Below are 26935 nucleotides of genomic sequence, written 5' to 3'. Positions count from 1 at the left end.
AAACTCAATCAATCACAGTCTGGCACAATCTTCCTCAGTGTCGGGAAACTGGAGTGCAGCTGGAGCTCGAGAAAGAGCCAAGATGGCGGAGATGAGTGATTCGGATAGACCAGAGCGACCGAACGCGTCTCTCCACCGAACAGGAGCTAATGTAAACAGACCGCTAGTGCGAGTGTGTACAAACCAGAAGATAAAGTTCTGCCAAAAAGTGCCGTCAACCTCAGAAATCACATGCAATTACACAGCTGAAGAAAAATCACCATAAAGACGTCGCAACGTGGAAGTCTGTCAGTGTAAGAACTAGCGTCATGCTTTTCTTGGTTTGGTATATGCGTGAAAACGGATGCAGCATTGAGATTATTACTCGTTCTCAGCATTGCTTATGCCGTCTGAGGAAACACGTGAAACATGGAAAACTAAACTTCTCGCACTCATTGAGCTCAGCAGCTTCGCACTAAATATATCAAAGCACTTCAGTACGTCGATGAACAGAGGCACTGATGCTCTACGTCTCCTTCGTTTGGGGGAATCTCATGAAAACAGTCAGACATTTATTTTTTCACATCGAAATCAAAAGAAAGACATTTTGCATTAAGAAAATAAAGCATTTCTTATTCGGCCATTATTTTCATGACATTAAACATTTCTCCACAACTGTAATGTACGGAGTCCCACACATGGCATGCAGGAAAACATATGTATATCGTGGCCATGAATGAATGATTTCTTCCAATGACTTATTAATACGCAGCACGTTTTACTAACGCGTTCCCTTGTTTTAAGTAAATCATACGCACAATTTAATAATTCGTTCCCTCGCTTTTCTAAATCGTGGCCATGTTGTAATTATTAGTTCCCTTGTTTTAGTTCAACCAAAACAAGGGAACGAATGAGTAAAACGAGCTGACATAGTCAGTGGCCACTATTAACTAAATCATAATAATTATTATATCATGTGCACCATATAAAACAAAGGAATTAATAATTATATTGTGCGATTTACTAAAACAAGAGAATGAATAGTTAATTTGTGGCCGCGTCATAGGCATACATATTTCTTTTCCTGAATGTCTGGTGTGTGTCTCCATAGTAATGCACATATACATTTTAAATAAATAAAAAAAGTCTAACTAATAATATATTTTATATAATTTGTAAAGTAAAATTAAATATGCCAATTGTACTGTTGCTATTTAGGCTATTTCTATATGTAGGCCTATTCTATTTTAAAAGAAAACTTCCTAGATTCCTAGATGTTTATGATTACTGGATAAAGATTTTTTTTAATTCATAAACAGCTGCAACTTGAACTGATATTTAGCTTCTTTTTTTTTTAAGCAACAAGCAAAAAATAAATAAAAAATAAACTAAGTTGTCTATAATGTCAATTTTGGATTGTCATGAAAATAGTCATGAAGTCACAATGGAAAAAAAAGTTAAGGATTCTAGAAATTCCCTTCATTTTCTGCGAATGCAAACAGAATTTCTGGTATTTTTCTTGAGAAATGAATAAATGACATTCATTCGTGAGATTCACCCTTTCACCTGCATAACACGACTAAAATAAAGCCATTATAGTGAAACAACTGTTATTATTGCACTGAGCAACTTTTGGTAATCATAACGCCCTCCACCAGGACATCAGTTACAAAAATAGGAAAAGAACTGGATAAAGTTATCGAGCGATTACCTAATATTAAAGACTCTTTACAGTAGATTAGTTTAGGATGAGCTTTGAATGAAAGTGTGCAAGGGAAGTGCATGTGGTTAAGAGCGAGAGACACCAGCGCAGTGCTCTCTCTCTCTCTCTCTCTCCTGAAGAGTTCAGCCCAGAGTCGCCCCCTGGTGGCCCTGAGATGCAGCCCTGAGACCCGCAATACCAGGACAAAAACAGTCAAACCAACAAAAACAAGGAGAAAAGCGTGTCTTCCGTCGTCCGTGGGGAATGTTAGCCGTGCTATATCACATTCACAGTGAGGATTCACACTCCACTTTGCAGGTTGTGGTTGCGGCGCCTTTGCGAGTGAGCTTGAGGAAGCTGGGCTTCTCCGTGACACCGTTAGTCTTACTGGACGAGGTCAAGGCCTTCTTCTGCTCCGCCTTCGAGTCTCCGTCTCGACTGGACCCCGGGTAGATGACGAGGAAGCAGGACGCCAGGAACCCCAGGAAGGACCCGCCGGACGCCACCATGGGAATGACCCGCACGCTTCCCACCGCGTCCACCACTGCTCCCAGTGCCGACGCCACCAGGATCTGAGAGATGTACACCTGACACGACAGGATGGCACAGTCGATGCCAAAGCCTCGCTTCGAGTTCCCGGGACTGTGCTGGACGTACTGCAAAAACACATCAAATACACATCGGTCACATCTAAACGTCCCGTGACTCCGCTCTCTGTGTTTTACTGTTCAAGAACTAAAGCAACATTACATTTATTCATTAGATTCATAATGCACTGGGCAACTTTTGATGATCATAATGCTCTCCAATAGGACATATTTTGAGCGAATAACTTATGAAACTTATGAAACTAAATAATGAGGAGAATATAACATTATTGGCACCTTTAGATTCACCACTGAAACGGAGCCGCTCTAAGTACGCAGTTTATTTGGAGAAAATCTAATAACAACTAATAATATATTTTATATGACCGGTAAAAGTAGAATTACATGCAACCTTGTGACCAGTGAATAGCCATGATATTTACATTTGCTTATGATACAGGACAGACCTTTGCAATTGCAATTTAAATGTCTAGCTGATTTAATATTTATTTAAACGCATTTGAAAATATTTAATAAAAAATTCAATAAAATTCTGCAGCATAAATTTTTTTTATTAAAATAATACTAAAATAAAATAAAAGCACTCCCAATTCCGTTTGCTTGTGTGCTGCTGGACACAGACCTTTTAAATTTATAAAGATTGCAATTTTCATTTCTAGCAGATTTTATTTAAAATAATAAAAAATAAAAAAATTAAAAAAAAAAAAAAAATATATATATATATATATATATATATATATATATATATATATATATATATTATTATTATTATTATTATTTAATTAAATAAATTACAATTAATCAGAATTTGCAGGACTACCTATTAACATTGATACATTTATAGGGATTGCAATAAACATTTCTAGATGATTATATAATTTTTATAAAAATATTTGTAAAATATATATTTTTTATTAAAAAAAATACATTACAATGAATAAGAATTTACAGCACTACCTATTCAGTTTGCTCAATATATAGGGATTGCACTTCCAAATTTCTAGATTAAATATTAAGATATTATAAAAAATATATTTTTTTAAGTGCTATATACACTATGACAAAATGATGTTTTTTCCATGCTATACCACTACTAATTATTGATAAAACTATATATATTTTTTTTTTAATGGCTAAATTGCTGTCATGCTACTGAACAATGTAAGTTATGTACTCGTCAAGTTATGTACTCGTTACACCCAGAAAGTAATCTGAAGACACATAATGCCTGGTACATGTAAGAATGCCCCCCTCAACCCTGGTCATGACAAAGATGAGGAGAAGGGACGGGATTAGCTTTAATTCGGCAGGATTAGAGTCTCAGAGAGAGGAGTGTGAGTGCACAGGCGACTCTGACCTCTTTAATATCGTGATACTGTCCCAGAAGAGCATACGGACAGTACGAGATGCTCATGGAGATGATTCCCATACTGCTGATCATCACCATAGACACGTAGACGTTCGGGAAGATCGCCATCACGGCCGTCCCGATCGCGAATCCCAGAGTGCCCAGGATGTAGATGACCTTTATGCTGAGGTCAAAGTTATCCAGGTACTTCTGCAGTAAAGCTGCAATCAATATGAAAAAAAAACAATCAATATACAAAATCAGACATGCATACCAATAGTAATAACATTTACATAGAATCTTTCAATTTAATATTTGTCATAAATTCTAAAATTCTTCCTGGAGAAACCTTTTAAAAAATGTCCATTAATATATTTTCGGAATAAAAATTAAGTCATGTTTTGGCACGTTAGTCATGCTCGCATCAGTGACTCTCAGCTGATCCTCTGCCTATAGGAATATGACGCCTATCACTGTATTCATATATGAGCTCCTTCAGTGTTATCAGCAGCTGTGGCATTATTACCCTCCTCCCTCCCAGCTCCTCCTGTCTCCAGTCAGCCGTTTCTCAGGAGCTCATTACCCTCCTCCCTCCCAGCTCCTCCTGTCTCCAGTCAGCCGTTTCTCAGGAGCTCATTACCCTCCTCCCTCCCAGCTCCTCCTGTCTCCAGTCAGCCGTTTCTCAGGAGCTCATTACCCTCCTCCCTCCCAGCTCCTCCTGTCTCCAGTCAGCCATTTCTCAGGAGCTCATTACCCTCCTCCCTCCCAGCTCCTCCTGTCTCCAGTCAGCCGTTTCTCAGGAGCTCATTACCCTCCTCCCTCCCAGCTCCTCCTGTCTCCAGTCAGCCATTTCTCAGGAGCTCATTACCCTCCTCCCTCCCCAGCTCCTCCTGTCTCCAGTCAGCCGTTTCTCAGGAGCTCATTACCCTCCTCCCTCCCAGCTCCTCCTGTCTCCAGTCAGCCGTTTCTCAGGAGCTCATTACCCTCCTCCCTCCCAGCTCCTCCTGTCTCCAGTCAGCCATTTCTCAGGAGCTCATTACCCTCCTCCCTCCCAGCTCCTCCTGTCTCCAGTCAGCCATTTCTCAGGAGCTCATTACCCTCCTCCCTCCCAGCTCCTCCTGTCTCCAGTCAGCCGTTTCTCAGGAGCTCATTACCCTCCTCCCTCCTCAGCTCCTCCTGTCTCCAGTCAGCCGTTTCTCAGGAGCTCATTACCCTCCTCCCTCCCAGCTCCTCCTGTCTCCAGTCAGCCATTTCTCAGGAGCTCATTACCCTCCTCCCTCCCAGCTCCTCCTGTCTCCAGTCAGCCGTTTCTCAGGAGCTCATTACCCTCCTCCCTCCCAGCTCCTCCTGTCTCCAGTCAGCCGTTTCTCAGGAGCTCATTACCCTCCTCCCTCCCAGCTCCTCCTGTCTCCAGTCAGCCGTTTCTCAGGAGCTCATTACCCTCCTCCCTCCCAGCTCCTCCTGTCTCCAGTCAGCCATTTCTCAGGAGCTCATTACCCTCCTCCCTCCCAGCTCCTCCTGTCTCCAGTCAGCCGTTTCTCAGGAGCTCATTACCCTCCTCCCTCCCAGCTCCTCCTGTCTCCAGTCAGCCATTTCTCAGGAGCTCATTACCCTCCTCCCTCCCAGCTCCTCCTGTCTCCAGTCAGCCATTTCTCAGGAGCTCATTACCCTCCTCCCTCCCAGCTCCTCCTGTCTCCAGTCAGCCGTTTCTCAGGAGCTCATTACCCTCCTCCCTCCCCAGCTCCTCCTGTCTCCAGTCAGCCGTTTCTCAGGAGCTCATTACCCTCCTCCCTCCCAGCTCCTCCTGTCTCCAGTCAGCCATTTCTCAGGAGCTCATTACCCTCCTCCCTCCCAGCTCCTCCTGTCTCCAGTCAGCCGTTTCTCAGGAGCTCATTACCCTCCTCCCTCCCAGCTCCTCCTGTCTCCAGTCAGCCATTTCTCAGGAGCTCATTACCCTCCTCCCTCCCAGCTCCTCCTGTCTCCAGTCAGCCGTTTCTCAGGAGCTCATTACCCTCCTCCCTCCCAGCTCCTCCTGTCTCCAGTCAGCCGTTTCTCAGGAGCTCATTACCCTCCTCCCTCCCCAGCTCCTCCTGTCTCCAGTCAGCCGTTTCTCAGGAGCTCATTACCCTCCTCCCTCCCAGCTCCTCCTGTCTCCAGTCAGCCATTTCTCAGGAGCTCATTACCCTCCTCCCTCCCAGCTCCTCCTGTCTCCAGTCAGCCGTTTCTCAGGAGCTCATTACCCTCCTCCCTCCCCAGCTCCTCCTGTCTCCAGTCAGCCGTTTCTCAGGAGCTCATTACCCTCCTCCCTCCCAGCTCCTCCTGTCTCCAGTCAGCCGTTTCTCAGGAGCTCATTACCCTCCTCCCTCCCAGCTCCTCCTGTCTCCAGTCAGCCGTTTCTCAGGAGCTCATTACCCTCCTCCCTCCCCAGCTCCTCCTGTCTCCAGTCAGCCGTTTCTCAGGAGCTCATTACCCTCCTCCCTCCCAGCTCCTCCTGTCTCCAGTCAGCCGTTTCTCAGGAGCTCATTACCCTCCTCCCTCCCAGCTCCTCCTGTCTCCAGTCAGCCGTTTCTCAGGAGCTCATTACCCTCCTCCCTCCCAGCTGCTCCTGTCTCCAGTCAGCCGTTTCTCAGGAGCTCAATACCCTCCTCCCTCCCAGCTCCTCCTGTCTCCAGTCAGCCGTTTCTCAGGAGCTCATTACCCTCCTCCCTCCAGTCAGCCGTTTCTCAGGAGCTCATTACCCTCCTCCCTCCCCAGCTCCTCCTGTCTCCAGTCAGCCGTTTCTCAGGAGCTCATTACCCTCCTCCCTCCCAGCTCCTCCTGTATCTAGTCAGGATTTGGCCCTTTGAATCAGACTAAATTCTCGAATTATGTTGTACTGTACATTAAAATCTTGAATTAATGATATCTGCAATACATTCATGTTGGTTGTGTTCTGTTTACCCTAAGGAGGGTTATTGCTGCTCTTATCCATGCTAGGCTGGCCAGAACAGAACCAGACCACCAGTCCTAACTGTATGCTAACGGTCATTCTTATTTGACGATAGTGGTCCTGACAGAAGCGTTGTGTAATTGCACAGGTGTGGTTTGAGGAGATGTACCTGAGCAGATGGCAGCGGTGGCAGCGTAGATCACCAGACCCCAGCAGCCCATCTGGACCCCGCGGTGGTAGTTCAGGAGAGCCGTGGAGTTCTGCGGGGCCTATAGGGCCAAAAACAGGCATTCATATTTAGGGTGAAGCTTCCAGCTGATGTCAGAGAAGCCACACCGTTTTCTGCTTTATGCTTAAAGCAACACTTCTCTGACGTCACATGACATGCATACAGGTGAATACATATTTCATGTTTAGTATGCATGTTTTGCTTGCATTTAATTATTTTATTTATTTTTATGTTATATTTTTTATTTAATGATAAGCTTTTCTTTTAATTAAAATGAATGCATCAATAATAATAATAATAATAATTACTACTATTACAACAAATATTTTGTCTAAGTGTTTTTTATTGGTTTGTTAAATTAATAATTTTATGATTTATTTTTCAGCTTTTCTTTTCATTAAAAATAAGATTTTTATTAAAATGAATAAATCTATAAATATTATTATTATTACAACAAATATTGTATATTTTATATTAAGTTTTTTTTTATAAATTAATAGATTTTTTATTTAAAGATCAGCTTTTCATTTGAATAAAAATCATATTTTTTTCAAATTAATACATCAATAAATATTATTATTAATATTATTACAACACATATTTTATCTTTTTGATTAAGTGGTTATTATAATTTTTTTATTAATTGATTTTATGATTTAATTATCAGCTTTTATTTTAATAAAAAAAATCTACTTTTTATTCAAATTAATACACCAATAAATATTATTTTATTGTTATTATTATTATTAGAAACACAACCACATCAATAAATAATAATAATAATTATTTTTATTATTATGCCACATCAAACTTGCCACGTCACAAATACAGAAGTTCCCAAATCTCGTTTCAGGTGAAGTATAGTCTTTTTCTCAGACAAAGTTATACGGTATTTAGCTCTCAAGTTGTATGTTCAAGTTTCTATGGTGCTTGATGACGACAACAATGAAATGATAATTTTGTGGTGAACTATTCCTCAAACGTAGCCAGGATCTCACCGTAGGGTCTCCCTCATAGATGACCTGCCCCATGAAGTCAGTGTAAAACACGGCCTCCGCGATGATGGCAAACCACGTGACGAGGTGACACACACACAGTCTGAAGAGTTCTCTGGGCATCTTCAGCATGGACATCCACAGGAGCCTGACGGTGGTCTCGGTCTCGCCCTCCTCGCTCTCCGTGTCCCCGCTGGAGTTCGTGTTCCCGCTCTGATGCCTCGCTCTCTGCCCGTTCCTCTGCTTCTGACGCTTCTCCATCTCGTAGATGTCGTTCATGCTGCGGGACGATTTGATGAGGAACGCCGCGTTGGCGCGTCGGTAACGGTAGCGGTGCGATCCGACTCGACCGTAGTATGAGAACGTGCAGGACGACTGTCGGTAGAACGTGTGCCGTTTTCGGCGTATTGATGCGTTAGTGCTTGAGGTTTGCAAACCGGGCGGCCCGTGTCCGTTGAGGTCCGTCGGATGTCCATTAGGAGCTTTCGATTCGTTGAGCTGATTGTTTAGCAGAGCTTCTTCTCCCTCGCTTTCAACCTGCTGCAAAAACGTGGATAAGCGGCTGAACTTTCCGCGCATGAACTCTTGACTCCCGGCGCTGCTGCTTCGGCGCGGCGGAGACCCGTGATAGGAAGAAATGCGATCTTGAAAGATTGACGGCTCGATTTCACGTAGGAACAGCATATCGTGATCTAGGTGGTCTAGCGTGGCGTCGGTCATCGCTAAAACGGAGTCGCTTTTACAGCGAACGATCTCAACGTCTAAGAAGTCCATATCGAGCTCGCGCTCCGATCGCCGGTCCGTGTCGTAATAGCCGTAGTGCTCGTCTTCGTGGATCATGTCAAGCTGCGGTGCGATCTTAACGCTGGACTGGGTTTCCGCCTCCTCGTCCAGACGGTCTTGTTGCGGACTGAACTGCTGCTCCTCGATACTGAACAGGTGCAGAGCCACGGAGATCGTGAACAGAACCGCGGCGAACATGAACAGAATTTGCTCTTGAGACTTAAAGATTCGACCCAAGAAGGTGTGTGTCCAGTCAAGACCGCCCAGAGCGTAACCCACCGCGCCACCGAGCCCTGGAACACACAACACACACACAGTTTAGCACTGAGGGAACGATTACATGAGACGATGTACTAAGAACAGAAACGTTTTTTCTTCGCACTTTCCACGTACAGACGGCAACGATTATCAAAACGATCCCCGTTCACACAGATCCACGAAAATGACTAAAAGCGCTGTATTCTGCTGCCAGGCCAGTAGATGGCGATGTCACTTTGTAAAAGAAACACACACGCCTATAGACTGAAAACGTAATACGCACGACGTCACGGTTTCCACAAGTTCATGTTTTTGTAGTTTACACGGAGACGATAATGATGTAGTTTTCAAAAACGTGCACTTTAAAACCAGTTTTATATCGTAGACTGAGCCACAGATCTAAACGAGTGTCTTCATCTGCAGTGCGATGTGTGATGACTGAAGCTGTGATGTACCTGCGGAGAAGGCGTGGATGTTGAGGGCCATGTCCTGCTCCTCGGTGTCGGCCACGTCCAGCAGATACGCTCGTATGGGACCCTCGGTCGCATCCGCACAGAAGTCCAGCACCACCACCCCCAACACCGTCATCACGATCCCTCTCGGCTGGTTATCAAGCACGTCTCCTAGAGCAAGACCTGAGAGAGACAGAGAGAGAGCGAGAGAGAGAGCGAGAGAGCGAGAGAGCGAGAGCGAGAGAGAGAGAGAGAGAGAGAGAGAGAGAGAGAGAGAGAGAGAGTTAGAGAGAGAGAGAGAGAGAGAGTTAAACTCAATTTAACATTTTTAGAAATCTTCTTTATTTTTATTTATTTTTTAAAACGGAAATAAAGCTGAAAATAAAATAACAACTGAAAAACTTACACTTAAAAGCTGAAAAACTTACACTTAAAGGAGAACTCCGGTCAATTTTCCAGTCGAAGTCCACAGTAGTCGATTGTCGAGATAACCTATGCGCGTGAACTCGACAATCTACTACTGTGGACTTCGCCCGAAAACAGGAAGAAAATACAGGTATGTGCGCTGGCTGAATTAAGATCACTTTTCTTCATATCTTTCACATCTACTGCAGTCAGATTCACCCGCGTTCACTCTAAAGGAATCACTCACATGGCTGGTCACTTGTAATGACACATCAAGGATGTTAAGAGGCTAAAAGCAGGTTTAAAACTTGCCCCATTGAAGTCAACAGGGGGCAAATTTGAAAAAGAGGATAACACGGTGTAGGCAACACCGATTTTTGTCATTGTTCTCTGTACTGACAGCACTCCAAATTTACAAAAAATGAGCTCAATGTTAAAATTGACCGGAGTTCTCCTTTAAAAGCTGAAAAACTTACTCTTAAAAGCTGAAAAACGTACACTTAAAAGCTGAAAAAGTTGGACGTTTGAGCACTCAAATGACTAGAACTAAATTGAAAGCTATATAGAAATATTTAAAAAAGCACATCAAATTACTAAATTAAATTCAAATGAAACCATGAAACAAAAGCATACAAATATTAATAAATATTATAATGCACAAATAATACAAAAATATCATTGTCATTAATGTATATAAATGCGTTTGATAATAGTTAAAAGCATCATCAAATTACCAACATATTCAAAGCTATATGATCCAACAACTTTCATTTAAAAAGTCATAATATGGTGTCTATTATATTCAAACCTAGTTTTAAATACTTTAATAGACACACACACACACACACACACACACACACACACACACAGACACGTGTTTGTGTTTCAGTCATTAGATTGTGAAAACTGACATGGTTTTCTCCTGTTCCTGCAGGAGATTTAAACCGCATGAGTTTAAACACACACACACACACACACACACACACAGCGAGTCATCTCTCTTATGTAACACTGCAGCAGTGCGATACGCAGCAGTCTCCCTCAGCACTGGACATACAGGACATCTAGCGCGTGCACACACACACACACACACACACACACGATTCATCAATATCTCACAGACTTTTATGTGCGCCGCACACACAGCCCTCTGGGAATTCAAACATCCTGTAATGCATCCCGGAGCAGTTCAGACCTCAGTGTCCTAACCTTGATCCGGCACACTGTCACGCACACACACGTGTGTTGTGAGAAAACACACATGTATTGATTGTTCTGGCTTATTTTAGAGGGTTACAGTAGAGCATGTGTGCCACTACAGCCTGAGGTCACGGGGTCAAGTTGTGCATGATCTGTGTAATGATCGATCTGAATGAACTCCTAACCTAAAGTATGAAACTTTAGTGTGTCACTCACACCACACGGTTTATTCATGAATGATTCTTCATTGCGGAGAGACGTTGCTGCGCTCAATTTTGGATTATAAAAAAGGAAATCCACAGACTCACATTGAAGGAGGGACCTGATAGATACTTGGGGTGGACTTTTGATGTGGGCTAGTAGTAGAGAATCACCTAGCAACCACCCAGAACACCCTAGCAACCACCCAGAACACCCTAGCAACGGCTAGAAATGCACGAAAAACGCAAGAGAACACCACAGAAACCACTAAGCAACATATTAGCATCATGGTGCACAGATGAAATGAAATTAATTAATTAATTAAATAAATAAATAAATAAAAATAAATAAAAATAAAATACTCAAATAAAATAATACAATTAAATTAAATAAAATAATAAAATTAAATGAAAAATAAAGTAAATAAATAAAAATACATTGAAATACTGTTCATTTCTTTGTAGTATTATTTTATAGATTGTTGAAATGAAAACATCTACAGTATATAGAGTGCGGAAACGAACTAGCTCTCTGTTCTATCAGCGGTAGGGTGAGTTTCACGCTTTCCTCCTGACAATGGAGTCGGCGCGCAGCAACACTGGAGACAGGAAGTTGTTCCAGATTGGCAATGAAAGGTAAAAAGGGCACAACAGGAAACAGTTCCCTGTGAACTGGTTCCTAGTCCTTTCCCATGTCATGAGACCGACGGAGTCACACACAAAGCATTTACTCAGAGACCGACAGATAGTCAAGAGAATACTGTACAAAAACAAGGTATTACATGTCTTTAAAAAAAAAACCTTGGTAGGAAAAAGTGCATGATCTCAGTGTTAAAGTGTCATGAACCCTTTCCTGCTTTATCCTGGTCATTCACACCTCAGAGTTGGACAAAGTCTCAAAAAATGGGCGTGTAAAGCTGTGGAAAAGAGGGAGAGCAGGGGGTGGGAAAAGGGGAGACAACAACCAATAAAACATAGACCTGCAACACACTCATTATACGGACACGGAGTTGAGGGTTAAAAATCCAACCCTATATAACAAACTGGCAAAGCGAGAGAGAAACGCGGTAGAACCAAGGGGCAACATTCTGATCTGAAAAATGAAGCCTACCCGGAAGTGCGAAAAACTGCAATACATCGAAAATCCGCTAGGGGAAGGTCCCAAAAGGGAGCAAATGTCCATAGCCCCCATGTTAAAATGTCCGTTTTCACAGCATAAAATCATGTTTTTACAGGTTGGTCCCATGGACTTTTATTGGATTTTTCGATAGGTTCCGAGTGACTGACAACGGCGAGGGTAGTGAATTTTTTTCTAACTCGTTAGTTTAGATAGTATTTAGATATAAAATGTATGACAATAAGGGCGTGGTTAACTTTGATTGACAGCTTGATTGACAGCTGAAAGGCAGAATGACAACATAAGAAGCGCCATTTTTTAATACAGTTGACATATAATACTACTGTTTCTGTATCATGAAATGTAGTTTTAAGAGTTTTTCAGGCGAGAATGTAGTTGTTTAAAGCTCAAATCTGTGGTTTATTTATAAAGATTTATGAAAATTGTATCCAGTTGTGAGATCCAGCGATGACCGGGCGCTCGGCGCGATGTACCCCGCCTGGAGCAGCCTTTCATCGGCTAGACGTTTTGAGGTTTGCCGCTGACTCTGGCGTCTCTGTAGTGGTTAAACATGAGATATAATTCGTCTTGTCTATATCTAACGGGCGATTTTTGTTCCCTGGGCAATCGTTTTGGCTGAGGGGAAGTTTCATAACTTTATAAGCTATATTTAACTTGTACCGTTGTATGGTTAGACTAGATCGAGCGCATGACTTTTTATGTTTGACTGAATTGTTTGCTTTATTTGTATAGCTTATTGTAACTTTACCTTTTACTTATACTTTTATAATAGCTAATATTGATAAAACTGAAATTTAACAAAAAGAGACTGGGTTGAGTTTTGTCATTTTAAATTTTAATACAACGAATATGATCTGTAATGTTGTTTACTGCAACATCTGTTGTTTAGTACAAATGCACATATTGCCTGGACCATATTAAAATGTTTAATATTTTTATATTATATTTAAAACGAAAAGAGGCAGGTTTGTGTTTTATATTTCGTTTTGTTATAAATAGGCAAACGTTATGTGCAGTGAATATAATCAATACGCGTTGCCTGAACCACATTTGTGTGGCTATAATGTTTAAGATTTCTTTAAATGAAAACGAAAAGAGTTAGTATGGTGTTTTATAACATATTTCGTTGCCTAAAATATACACAGAGATAACCGGAGTAGCAGAGCGAGCTGAGTGACGCGCGCTGCGTCAGAAGGTGGGCGGGGTTAGGGTTTCCCAAGATTTTCCAAGATGGCGCCGCCCATACCCCCCATAAACGGCTTCAAACCCGTTCTTCAGAAAGTCTATGGGTGACGTCACAGACGCTTTGTCCATATTTTTTACAGTCTATGGGTAGAACATTTAAAAGGTCTAATAATTATATTTTCATTACATTTACGAGCATTACAGTCTATGAACAAATGATGCATCAGTTTAACAGAAGGATAAAGGCATAGTTACTTTTTGTCCACTGTTGTTTGAATTGTCGGTCTACATCATTGTCTTCTGTGTGTCCTCACATCATCGTGTTCATGACACAGCTGTATCAGTTTCTTATTTGCACATATTTCACTTGAAGAAGACGTGTGTGCACACAGTGCTGTTCATGTTTAGAGCACTAGAGTATATGAAATATCATGTCTGTGAAAATACAGCATGCGTAATACAGCGCAATGATGCGACTGAACGAGCTCTTTCTCATGAATAAATGCAGAGATTAACTCAAGGGTCAGCTGACGTAGAATCGTGTCTGCAGCCAATCACACTCTCCGAAGGCACACTTTCCATCGAACATTTCGTGACGTTGAGGGTTACAGACTTTGCTTTTCAACACGGAAAAAAGCAACAATTTTTTTATTTTTTTTATTCTAATTTTAATAATTATTGATAACATGTATGAGTGCTTTTAGTGTTTTCAGTGATGTGCAGCCTGTACATATCTGTTCACATCTCAAAACACGTGTTTTGGGGTTTCATGATCCTTTAAGGCCAAGTATGTACAACATTTTGATTTGATGCTGAAGTTTGAAATATACTTTATGGTCTCTGATATAGGGAAATTTGTAATGGACTCCATAGCCAGCATTTCGCCAAAACCTGATACACAAAATATTCATACACACCATACACATACATGAGATGGGTCACTTAAAATCCTTTTAGCCTCATTTAATGTGCATAGTTCATACAGAGTCTGAATACTACACTGTGAAAAATAATTGTTGGTTTAACTTAAAAAAAGTACACTTTCCAGGTTGCCTTAAAATTTTGAGTTCATTGAAATTAAAAATTTGAGTTGATACAAAGAAGGAGATTGGTTTAATCAACAGAATCTCAAAATAATACGCTATCTGAACCACATTAATTATCTAAGTTGATTTGACAAAAGAAAAAAAGTTGTGGTAATAAATCATGAAAGTATTTTCTTACAGTATCGGATAGTCTTTCAGGTGGTAAGAGTTCATAAGTGGCTCACTTAAAATCCTTTTAGCCTCATTACAGAGTCTAGGATGACAATATCAGTCCAATCATTTTCATCGAAGTTTGAACAACACATAGTATTTCTGCTCACCTATGAGCGAGCCGTTGAGGAAGAGCGCGACGCCCAGCAGGACGCCCACACACAGGGCCAGGATGAAGGGTCTCCTGCGACCCCAGCGCAGGGTACAGCGGTCGCTGGCCGAGCCGATCAGAGGAGTGAAGATCAGGCCCAGGATGGGGCTCAGGAACCACGTCAGGCTGTAGTATTGCTCTGGAAGACCTGAGAGCACATTACAGCCACACGTTATGATGTCACTTCCTGTGCGCGCAGCCCAGGGCTCACAAATATCTCGCGGTTTTGTGTTGCATATTGTTATAAATTATGCGTATTGCTTTCAGAAAACCGCATTAACAGTAATATGATAAAAGACCCATTATAAACCATTAAAACCCACTTTACAATGGAAAAAAACCTAATATTCAATCTAACCAGATCGATGCTGATAATACTAATGCAATTGCTAACATTATCCAATATTCAACATCCTCTCCAAGCATCTCTGAATTGCATTTCAAATTTCCATCCATTTGGATTACACAGATTTAACATAACTTGCTAATACACTTAATGTGATGCATGTTTGACAGTCAGAGATAAAAACACTCAAGTTTCATTTATGTATATTGTAACTCATATTGTTTTGGCACAGTGTGTCTTGATTCGAGTAGACACTTAACATTATCCAATATTCAACATCCTCACCAACATATCAAGCATCTCCACTCAAAAATCATTTATGCATTTGGATTGCATAATATATTTCAATCCACAGATTTAACAAACACACTAATAAACTCAATGTGATGCATGTTTGACAGTCATACATAAATGAGACTTGAGTGTTTTTATCTTTAAGGTAGCTCATATGGCACAGACTGAGTGTGTGACCTCTTCGAGCTTGATCTGAGTAGGTTTTGGGGTTGAACTTTTGGGTCAGTACGGCTGAGGTCTGTCACAGCTGGCACTCAAAATTATGATCTTATGACCGGATTCAATAAGAAAATAAGATCAGACGATAAAGCAGATTGTTTGTAAGAGTAACAGGCTTTAAACGCTATAACTCACACACACACAGACTCACATGACTCGAATCATAAATAAGGGCGCTGTGGAAATCGTTATGTGCTTAATAATCCTGTAAAAGCCTGGCAAACGCCCATCTAACCTATAAAAATACCCCTTCATTGTTCCCGGATCAGCAGAAGACTGGCCTATTAGTGCTGATCTACAGACACACATTCAGGAAAACCTGAGGAGTTCATGCAGTTAATGTTGACTGAATTTTACCCATCTAATTATTTAGATTAAGAACTTGTATAAATTAACTTATTTAATTGTAGTTGACAAAATATGTTATTTTCTATGGTTAGAAAAACAAATGCTCTCATAAAAAAGGTTGTTAAAAAAACCTGAAAATGTATTTCATAGAGGATTGTTTTGGAATGTTAACTTACATTTATAAAGAAATATTGGAAGTGTAGAGAAGGATTTAAAAAATATATAATAAAACAAAAGATTCAGGTTGATACCTGTGCTCAAGGAAAAGATGAGTAAAAAGAAAAATAAATTATAAAAAAGGAAAAAAATGAATAATATTATTATATAAAACATAACTCAGTCAAGTGCTCACAGAAAAGATGAATAAAAATAATATGTTTTTAAACACATAAAGAAATCAATAAAATTTATAATAAATAATTCAGTCAAGTGCTCATGGAAAAGATGAGCATCATTAATGTGAGAAATGTGCATTTGCTGCTTTATAATGCTTCATCCGAGTGTTTTCCATTTGGAAAAGTACATTTAAGCTCATTATGTTACAGAACAGATCAGCATTTCCAGAAAGAAAAGCAAACCAATCCGTTGGCCATTAGAGGAGTATGTGTGTACATGAAAATGAGATCTTATGTCATAATTCCACATAGTTCCCACAATTCTGTGACGAAAAATGAAAGAGTCACAGTTTTTCTCACGGATGCTGTCAGACATCATCTGGAATAATGCCACTGCACCTGCTGGAGAAAACAGAGACGTCCCAGTCCAGGATCCGCAAAAACAACAACAGCAACTCATGATCCTCTGGGAAAAACGGCCCCTGGAGTCCTGAGAAGTTTTCCGAGTCTCTTATCAGAGTCAGGACCGGATCTGATGGGAGCTTGGGAACGCCGGGCCGGCTTCACCTCACAGTGCCACCGTCCACAGCCAGGACACTTCCTCTTCCTCGCTTCTTTAAAATGTTTTTTATATATATATATATTTATATTTAGTCTTTGTGCGTAAGCTGCAGTAAAGCACACAAACACTGAGACGAGGCACAAACAAAAGATCTCTATCAGTTGGTGAGCAGGTTATTTGTTCCTTGAAAAATATGTGGAGTAAACATCCAAACAGGAAGTTTGAGAGATTTCAGTAAATAATCACAGGAGATTTTTTGTGTGTTTCCCACCAGGTCAAAACTGGTGAACAATACTGAGAGCAGAATGAGTCAAACCAGAGGAAGTGCTTTCTAAAGGAGAGAGACACACAAGTCATACTGTACCGAAAACTCAGTAATTCACAGTGAGACGCGGCTCTACTGAGAATCAAACAAAACCACTCCGTTCCTCTGTTCCCAGCCGGAGAAACCATCAGCTCAAACCAGTTTAGATGGATTTCAGACGTCCAGGATCATCTGAACACGATCTAGACCAGACCAGGTCGACCAGCAGAACCCGTGTCAAACTAGCAACTACTGTCCCACTGATTCCCCAGCGTAGAGCACTGACTGAGGAAGAAGAGGAAGAGGAGGAAGAAGAGGAGGAAGAGGAGGAGGAAGAGGAGGAAGAAGAGGAAGAGGAGGATAAAGAAGAGGAAGAAGAGGAAGAGGAGGAAGAGGAGGATAAAGAAGAGGAAGAAGAGGAAGAGGAGGAAGAAGAGGAAGAAGAGGAAGAGGAGGATAAAGAAGAGGAAGAAGAGGAAGAAGAGGAAGAGGAGGATAAAGAAGAGGAAGAAGAGGAAGAGGAGGAAGAGGAGGAAGAGGAGGAAGAGGAAGAAGAGGAAGAGGAGGAAGAAGAGGAAGAGGAGGAAGAGGAAGAAGAGGAAGAGGAGGAAGAGGAAGAAGAGGAAGAAGAGGAAGAGGAGGATAAAGAAGAGGAAGAAGAGGAAGAGGAGGATAAAGAAGAGGAAGAAGAGGAAGAGGAGGAAGAGGAGGAAGAAGAGGAGGAAGAAGAGGAAGAGGAGGAAGAGGAAGAGGAGGAAGAGGAAGAGGAGGAAGAAGAGGAATATACTCTTCCTCCAGTGTTTATTGAGAAGCTTCAGAGTTACACTAGACTTCATTTCCAATCACTACCATTCATATGACCTCTGATCTGCAAATTCATATAGCCAAATAATGTTTGAATTTATTACTAATTTAATAATCATTTTAATATTTATTCATTATTAATTTATATATTATAATTAATTAATATAATATATTTTATTATATATAATATTTTTTATACTTTATATAAGTATTTATATATTTACCGGTGTGTGTGTGTGTGTGTGTGTGTGTGTATATATATATATCCTATTTAAATATTTATTAATCATTATTATTAATTATTAATATTATTTAGAAGTGTATATCTTATTAGATAATAACAAATATTATACTAATAATTTATAAACATTTTTAATATAATAATTGATACATATTTAAATAATAAACTTATTTATAATTATTAATCATTAGTTAAAATTTACTACACAACCCTGTATGTACACAGTACACACAAAAAATAATAATAAAAAAATAAATAATATATATATATATATAACGAAAGAAATGTAAAGAACTGTAAAAGACTAGGAGAGTAAGGAAAGCTTCTGCATTGTAACGTTTAGTGTATTTGACCATGTTTGTAATATGCAGATTTCAGGTGCTCTGACATAAAATACTGTTTTAATACTGCAGCACACACACACACACACACACACACACACACACACACACACACACACACACACACACACACACACACACACACACACACACACACACACACACACACACACACACACACACACACACACGGGTACCACCAATAAACCCTAAGACTGAAAAATCTTTCATTAGTCAGCAACACCACTGACACCATTACAACAGCCTGTTCCTATGAAAACAAGAAGCCTTGCCAACACACACTCACTGAAGCCAGACGAGTGACAGAGTCTGAGTGAGAGTGACCGGAAGAGGAAGGTCAAACTTTCAAGAAATGGACAAAAGGCAAAGCAATGCCAGGAAACAGGTGCTCTCGGTGTGTGTGTGTGTGTGTGTGTGTGTGTGTGTGTGTGTGTGTGTCAGGTGCAGAGCGGACGACAAGTTCCCTGAAAGCTTTGAAAAATATTCAAGAGTTTTTGAGAAAATTTGTAAGAACTAAACAAATTTCAAGCACAACTCACCAGATCAAGCACAAGCCACTGACTAAGAAAGGCCAAACTCTTGCTTTGTTGTTTATTAAATGCTTTCAACCTAGACTTCATTTTCCAATCACTTCCATTCACATGTAGGAATGTTTCAAAGTGGGAACGCTGCATTTGGTGACCTCTGACCTGCACAGTTATACAGCAAAAACATGTGACCAATAGAGGATCTAAAAGTCACAGATTAACTGGCTAGATTAATGGGTTAATACAAAAATATGAAACATATATAAAAAAATATCTTAATAAAATGTTATAAATAAAAAACGAAATATTGATAAATATTTAAATACTTTTTTTTCTTAAAAAAAAAATCCATTTATTAAACCACCAAAGCTTTTCCAGCAGAGTTTTCTCCAAGACATTTAGTGAGAAGTAAACTAATTTCCTTAAAGAAATCATATCTGATTTCAGATTCACCTGCTGCTAAACATCACAGTCAAATCAAATTCCCCCTATTTACACAAACAATGTATATTATAAGTCATAATTAGTAATTTTCTCCTTGATTATCTTGTTTAATGTTGAAATATCACTATTCTTGGCCAGAATCTTCAGCATATTCAAGCTATGTGAGCGCCACCGAGATCCAGAAACCGAATCTCTCCCGACCTCCGATCCCGATCCAACAGAAATCGAGCAGATGGCAGAATGAAATATTAACACAGTGGTTTCATATTCCAGCGTGTGTCCAGGATAACCCCGCGTCTCTCAGATAGAGCTCAACTCCATGAATAATTAAACAGAGAGAAAGAGTGAGTGAGCGATGTGCTGTGTGGATCTGGTGAAGTTAGTGATGTGAACTGTCCTGAGATCAGCAGATGTGCTGTGTGGATCTGGTGAAGTTAGTGATGTGAACTGTCCTGAGATCAGCGGATGTGCTGTGTGGATCTGGTGAAGTTAGTGATCTGAACTGTCCTGAGATCAGCGGATGTGCTGTGTGGATCTGGTGAAGTTAGTGATCTGAACTGTCCTGAGATCAGCAGATGTGCTGTGTGGATCTGGTGAAGTTAGTGATCTGAACTGTCCTGAGATCAGCGGATGTGCTGTGTGGATCTGGTGAAGTTAGTGATCTGAACTGTCCTGAGATCAGCAGATGTGCTGTGTGGATCTGGTGAAGTTAGTGATGTGAACTGTTCTGAGATCAGCAGATGTGCTGTGTGGATCTGGTGAAGTTAGTGATGTGAACTGTTCTGAGATCAGCAGATGTGCTGTGTGGATCTGGTGAAGTTAGTGATGTGAACTGTCCTGAGATCAGCGGATGTGCTGTGTGGATCTGGTGAAGTTAGTGATGTGAACTGTTCTGAGATCAGCAGATGTGCTGTGTGGATCTGGTGAAGTTAGTGATGTGAACTGTCCTGAGATCAGCGGATGTGCTGTGTGGATCTGGTGAAGTTAGTGATCTGAACTGTTCTGAGATCAGCAGATGTGCTGTGTGGATCTGGTGAAGTTAGTGATGTGAACTGTCCTGAGATCAGCGGATGTGCTGTGTGGATCTGGTGAAGTTAGTGATGTGAACTGTTCTGAGATCAGCAGATGTGCTGTGTAGATCTGGTGAAGTTAGTGATGTGAACTGTCCTGAGATCAGCAGATGTGCTGTGTGGATCTGGTGAAGTTAGTGATGTGAACTGTCCTGAGATCAGCAGATGTGCTGTGTGGATCTGGTGAAGTTAGTGATCTGAACTGTCCTGAGATCAGCGGATGTGCTGTGTGGATCTGGTGAAGTTAGTGATCTGAACTGTCCTGAGATCAGCAGATGTGCTGTGTGGATCTGGTGAAGTTAGTGATGTGAACTGTTCTGAGATCAGCAGATGTGCTGTGTGGATCTGGTGAAGTTAGTGATGTGAACTGTCCTGAGATCAGCGGATGTGCTGTGTGGATCTGGTGAAGTTAGTGATGTGAACTGTTCTGAGATCAGCAGATGTGCTGTGTGGATCTGGTGAAGTTAGTGATCTGAACTGTCCTGAGATCAGCGGATGTGCTGTGTGGATCTGATGAAGTTAGTGATGTGAACTGTTCTGAGATCAGCAGATGTGCTGTGTGGATCTGGTGAAGTTAGTGATGTGAACTGTTCTGAGATCAGCAGATGTGCTGTGTGGATCTGATGAAGTTAGTGATGTGAACTGTTCTGAGATCAGCAGATGTGCTGTGTGGATCTGGTGAAGTTAGTGATCTGAACTGTCCTGAGATCAGCGGATGTGCTGTGTGGATCTGATGAAGTTAGTGATCTGAACTGTCCTGAGATCAGCGGATGTGCTGTGTGGATCTGGTGAAGTTAGTGATGTGAACTGTTCTGAGATCAGCAGATGTGCTGTGTGGATCTGGTGAAGTTAGTGATGTGAACTGTTCTGAGATCAGCAGATGTGCTGTGTGGATCTGGTGAAGTTAGTGATGTGAACTGTTCTGAGATCAGCAGATGTGCAGTGTGGATCTGATGAAGTTAGTGATGTGAACTGTTCTGAGATCAGCAGATGTGCTGTGTGGATCTGATGAAGTTAGTGATGTGAACTGTTCTGAGATCAGCAGATGTGCTGTGTGGATCTGGTGAAGTTAGTGATGTGAACTGTTCTGAGATCAGCAGATGTGCAGTGTGGATCTGGTGAAGTTAGTGATGTGAACTGTTCTGAGATCAGCAGATGTGTTGTGTGGATCTGGTGAAGTTAGTGATGTGAACTGTTCTGAGATCAGCAGATGTGCTGTGTGGATCTGGTGAAGTTAGTGATGTGAACTGTTCTGAGATCAGCAGATGTGCTGTGTGGATCTGGTGAAGTTAGTGATGTGAACTGTTCTGAGATCAGCGGATGTGCTGTGTGGATCTGGTGAAGTTAGTGATGTGAACTGTTCTGGGATCAGCGGATGTGCTGTGTGGATCTGGTGAAGTTAGTGATGTGAACTGTTCTGAGATCAGCAGATGTGCTGTGTGGATCTGGTGAAGTTAGTGATGTGAACTGTTCTGAGATCAGCAGATGTGCTGTGTGGATCTGGTGAAGTTAGTGATGTGAACTGTTCTGAGATCAGCAGATGTGCTGTGTGGATCTGGTGAAGTTAGTGATCTGAACTGTTCTGAGATCAGAGGATGTGCTGTGTGGATCTGGTGAAGTTAGTGATGTGAACTGTTCTGAGATCAGCAGATGTGCTGTGTGGATCTGGTGAAGTTAGTGATGTGAACTGTTCTGGGATCAGCGGATGTGCTGTGTGGATCTGGTGAAGTTAGTGATGTGAACTGTTCTGAGATCAGCAGATGTGCTGTGTGGATCTGGTGAAGTTAGTGATGTGAACTGTTCTGAGATCAGCAGATGTGCTGTGTGGATCTGGTGAAGTTAGTGATGTGAACTGTTCTAAGATCAGCAGATGTGCTGTGTGGATCTGGTGAAGTTAGTGATGTGAACTGTTCTGAGATCAGCAGATGTGCTGTGTGGATCTGGTGAAGTTAGTGATGTGAACTGTTCTGAGATCAGCAGATGTGCTGTGTGGATCTGGTGAAGTTAGTGATGTGAACTGTTCTGAGATCAGCAGATGTGCTGTGTGGATCTGGTGAAGTTAGTGATCTGAACTGTCCTGAGATCAGCGGATGTGCTGTGTGGATCTGGTGAAGTTAGTGATGTGAACTGTTCTGAGATCAGCAGATGTGCTGTGTGGATCTGGTGAAGTTAGTGATCTGAACTGTCCTGAGATCAGCAGATGTGCTGTGTGGATCTGGTGAAGTTAGTGATGTGAACTGTTCTGAGATCAGCGGATGTGCTGTGTGGATCTGGTGAAGTTAGTGATGTGAACTGTCCTGAGATCAGCAGATGTGCTGTGTGGATCTGGTGAAGTTAGTGATGTGAACTGTTCTGAGATCAGCAGATGTGCTGTGTGGATCTGGTGAAGTTAGTGATGTGAACTGTTCTGAGATCAGCAGATGTGCTGTGTGGATCTGGTGAAGTTAGTGATGTGAACTGTTCTGAGATCAGCGGATGTGCTGTGTGGATCTGGTGAAGTTAGTGATGTGAACTGTTCTGAGATCAGCAGATGTGCTGTGTGGATCTGGTGAAGTTAGTGATGTGAACTGTTCTGAGATCAGCAGATGTGCTGTGTGGATCTGGTGAAGTTAGTGATGTGAACTGTCCTGAGATCAGCAGATGTGCTGTGTGGATCTGGTGAAGTTAGTGATGTGAACTGTTCTGAGATCAGCAGATGTGCTGTGTAGATCTGGTGAAGTTAGTGATGTGAACTGTCCTGAGATCAGCAGATGTGCTGTGTAGATCTGGTGAAGTTAGTGATGTGAACTGTTCTGAGATCAGCAGATGTGCTGTGTGGATCTGGTGAAGTTAGTGATGTGAACTGTTCTGAGATCAGCAGATGTGCTGTGTGGATCTGGTGAAGTTAGTGATGTGAACTGTTCTGAGATCAGCGGATGTGCTGTGTGGATCTGGTGAAGTTAGTGATGTGAACTGTTCTGAGATCAGCAGATGTGCTGTGTGGATCTGGTGAAGTTAGTGATGTGAACTGTTCTGAGATCAGCAGATGTGCTGTGTGGATCTGGTGAAGTTAGTGATGTGAACTGTTCTGAGATCAGCAGATGTGCTGTGTAGATCTGGTGAAGTTAGTGATGTGAACTGTCCTGAGATCAGCAGATGTGCTGTGTGGATCTGGTGAAGTTAGTGATGTGAACTGTTCTGAGATCAGCAGATGTGCTGTGTAGATCTGGTGAAGTTAGTGATGTGAACTGTCCTGAGATCAGCAGATGTGCTGTGTAGATCTGGTGAAGTTAGTGATGTGAACTGTCCTGAGATCAGCGGATGTGCTGTGTGGATCTGGTGAAGTTAGTGATGTGAACTGTCCTGAGATCAGCAGATGTGCTGTGTGGATCTGGTGAAGTTAGTGATGTGAACTGTTCTGAGATCAGCAGATGTGCTGTGTAGATCTGGTGAAGTTAGTGATGTGAACTGTCCTGAGATCAGCAGATGTGCTGTGTGGATCTGGTGAAGTTAGTGATGTGAACTGTTCTGAGATCAGCAGATGTGCTGTGTGGATCTGGTGAAGTTAGTGATGTGAACTGTCCTGAGATCAGCAGATGTGCTGTGTGGATCTGGTGAAGTTAGTGATGTGAACTGTTCTGAGATCAGCGGATGTGCTGTGTGGATCTGGTGAAGTTAGTGATGTGAACTGTCCTGAGATCAGCAGATGTGCTGTGTGGATCTGGTGAAGTTAGTGATGTGAACTGTTCTGAGATCAGCAGATGTGCTGTGTGGATCTGGTGAAGTTAGTGATCTGAACTGTCCTGAGATCAGCAGATGTGCTGTGTGGATCTGGTGAAGTTAGTGATGTGAACTGTTCTGAGATCAGCGGATGTGCTGTGTGGATCTGGTGAAGTTAGTGATGTGAACTGTCCTGAGATCAGCAGATGTGCTGTGTGGATCTGGTGAAGTTAGTGATGTGAACTGTTCTGAGATCAGCAGATGTGCTGTGTAGATCTGGTGAAGTTAGTGATGTGAACTGTCCTGAGATCAGCAGATGTGCTGTGTAGATCTGGTGAAGTTAGTGATGTGAACTGTTCTGAGATCAGCAGATGTGCTGTGTGGATCTGGTGAAGTTAGTGATGTGAACTGTTCTGAGATCAGCAGATGTGCTGTGTGGATCTGGTGAAGTTAGTGATGTGAACTGTTCTGAGATCAGCAGATGTGCTGTGTGGATCTGGTGAAGTTAGTGATGTGAACTGTCCTGAGATCAGCAGATGTGCTGTGTGGATCTGGTGAAGTTAGTGATGTGAACTGTTCTGAGATCAGCAGATGTGCTGTGTAGATCTGGTGAAGTTAGTGATGTGAACTGTCCTGAGATCAGCAGATGTGCTGTGTAGATCTGGTGAAGTTAGTGATGTGAACTGTTCTGAGATCAGCAGATGTGCTGTGTGGATCTGGTGAAGTTAGTGATGTGAACTGTTCTGAGATCAGCAGATGTGCTGTGTGGATCTGGTGAAGTTAGTGATGTGAACTGTTCTGAGATCAGCAGATGTGCTGTGTAGATCTGGTGAAGTTAGTGATGTGAACTGTCCTGAGATCAGCAGATGTGCTGTGTGGATCTGGTGAAGTTAGTGATGTGAACTGTTCTGAGATCAGCAGATGTGCTGTGTGGATCTGGTGAAGTTAGTGATGTGAACTGTTCTGAGATCAGCAGATGTGCTGTGTAGATCTGGTGAAGTTAGTGATGTGAACTGTCCTGAGATCAGCAGATGTGCTGTGTAGATCTGGTGAAGTTAGTGATGTGAACTGTTCTGAGATCAGCAGATGTGCTGTGTGGATCTGGTGAAGTTAGTGATGTGAACTGTTCTGAGATCAGCAGATGTGCTGTGTGGATCTGGTGAAGTTAGTGATGTGAACTGTTCTGAGATCAGCAGATGTGCTGTGTAGATCTGGTGAAGTTAGTGATGTGAACTGTCCTGAGATCAGCAGATGTGCTGTGTGGATCTGGTGAAGTTAGTGATGTGAACTGTTCTGAGATCAGCAGATGTGCTGTGTAGATCTGGTGAAGTTAGTGATGTGAACTGTCCTGAGATCAGCAGATGTGCTGTGTAGATCTGGTGAAGTTAGTGATGTGAACTGTCCTGAGATCAGCGGATGTGCTGTGTGGATCTGGTGAAGTTAGTGATGTGAACTGTCCTGAGATCAGCAGATATGCTGTGTGGATCTGGTGAAGTTAGTGATGTGAACTGTTCTGAGATCAGCAGATGTGCTGTGTAGATCTGGTGAAGTTAGTGATGTGAACTGTCCTGAGATCAGCAGATGTGCTGTGTAGATCTGGTGAAGTTAGTGATGTGAACTGTCCTGAGATCAGCAGATGTGCTGTGTAGATCTGGTGAAGTTAGTGATGTGAACTGTCCTGAGATCAGCGGATGTGCTGTGTGGATCTGGTGAAGTTAGTGATGTGAACTGTCCTGAGATCAGCAGATATGCTGTGTGGATCTGGTGAAGTTAGTGATGTGAACTGTTCTGAGATCAGCAGATGTGCTGTGTAGATCTGGTGAAGTTAGTGATGTGAACTGTCCTGAGATCAGCAGATGTGCTGTGTAGATCTGGTGAAGTTAGTGATGTGAACTGTTCTGAGATCAGCAGATGTGCTGTGTGGATCTGGTGAAGTTAGTGATGTGAACTGTTCTGAGATCAGCAGATGTGCTGTGTGGATCTGGTGAAGTTAGTGATGTGAACTGTTCTGAGATCAGCGGATGTGCTGTGTGGATCTGGTGAAGTTAGTGATGTGAACTGTTCTGAGATCAGCAGATGTGCTGTGTGGATCTGGTGAAGTTAGTGATGTGAACTGTTCTGAGATCAGCAGATGTGCTGTGTGGATCTGGTGAAGTTAGTGATGTGAACTGTTCTGAGATCAGCAGATGTGCTGTGTGGATCTGGTGAAGTTAGTGATGTGAACTGTCCTGAGATCAGCAGATGTGCTGTGTGGATCTGGTGAAGTTAGTGATGTGAACTGTTCTGAGATCAGCAGATGTGCTGTGTAGATCTGGTGAAGTTAGTGATGTGAACTGTCCTGAGATCAGCAGATGTGCTGTGTGGATCTGGTGAAGTTAGTGATCTGAACTGTCCTGAGATCAGCGGATGTGCTGTGTGGATCTGGTGAAGTTAGTGATGTGAACTGTCCTGAGATCAGCAGATGTGCTGTGTGGATCTGGTGAAGTTAGTGATGTGAACTGTTCTGAGATCAGCAGATGTGATGTGTGGATCTGGTGAAGTTAGTGATGTGAACTGTTCTGA

General features: G+C 42.0%; 1 protein-coding gene across 2 annotated transcripts in view; it reads right to left on the bottom strand.

Annotated features, from left to right (window-relative positions):
• Positions 1-1352: 1352 nt before the first annotated feature.
• slc45a4a (solute carrier family 45 member 4a) overlaps positions 1353-26935 on the bottom strand; it is a 58786-nt gene continuing 33203 nt past the window's right edge. The window contains exons 4-9 of one of the 2 annotated variants that reach the window (XM_082185453.1): positions 14778-14966; positions 9287-9466; positions 7794-8866; positions 6736-6835; positions 3647-3858; positions 1353-2337 (exon numbers count right to left, since the gene is read on the bottom strand). In XM_082185453.1, coding sequence (XP_082041579.1) covers positions 1969-2337; positions 3647-3858; positions 6736-6835; positions 7794-8866; positions 9287-9466; positions 14778-14966 — 2123 coding nt within the window. In that variant the 3' untranslated portion in view covers positions 1353-1968. The remainder of the gene's footprint in view (positions 2338-3646; positions 3859-6735; positions 6836-7793; positions 8867-9286; positions 9467-14777; positions 14967-26935) is intronic. The other variant, XM_082185454.1, reaches the window with a different exon arrangement.

The sequence above is a fragment of the Leuciscus leuciscus genome (assembly GCF_965113295.1).
Source record: "Leuciscus leuciscus genome assembly, chromosome: 12".
Taxonomy (NCBI): Eukaryota; Metazoa; Chordata; class Actinopteri; order Cypriniformes; family Leuciscidae; genus Leuciscus; species Leuciscus leuciscus.
Note: the sequence above shows the minus strand (reverse complement) of the source record. Positions and strands in the feature narration are given on the sequence as shown.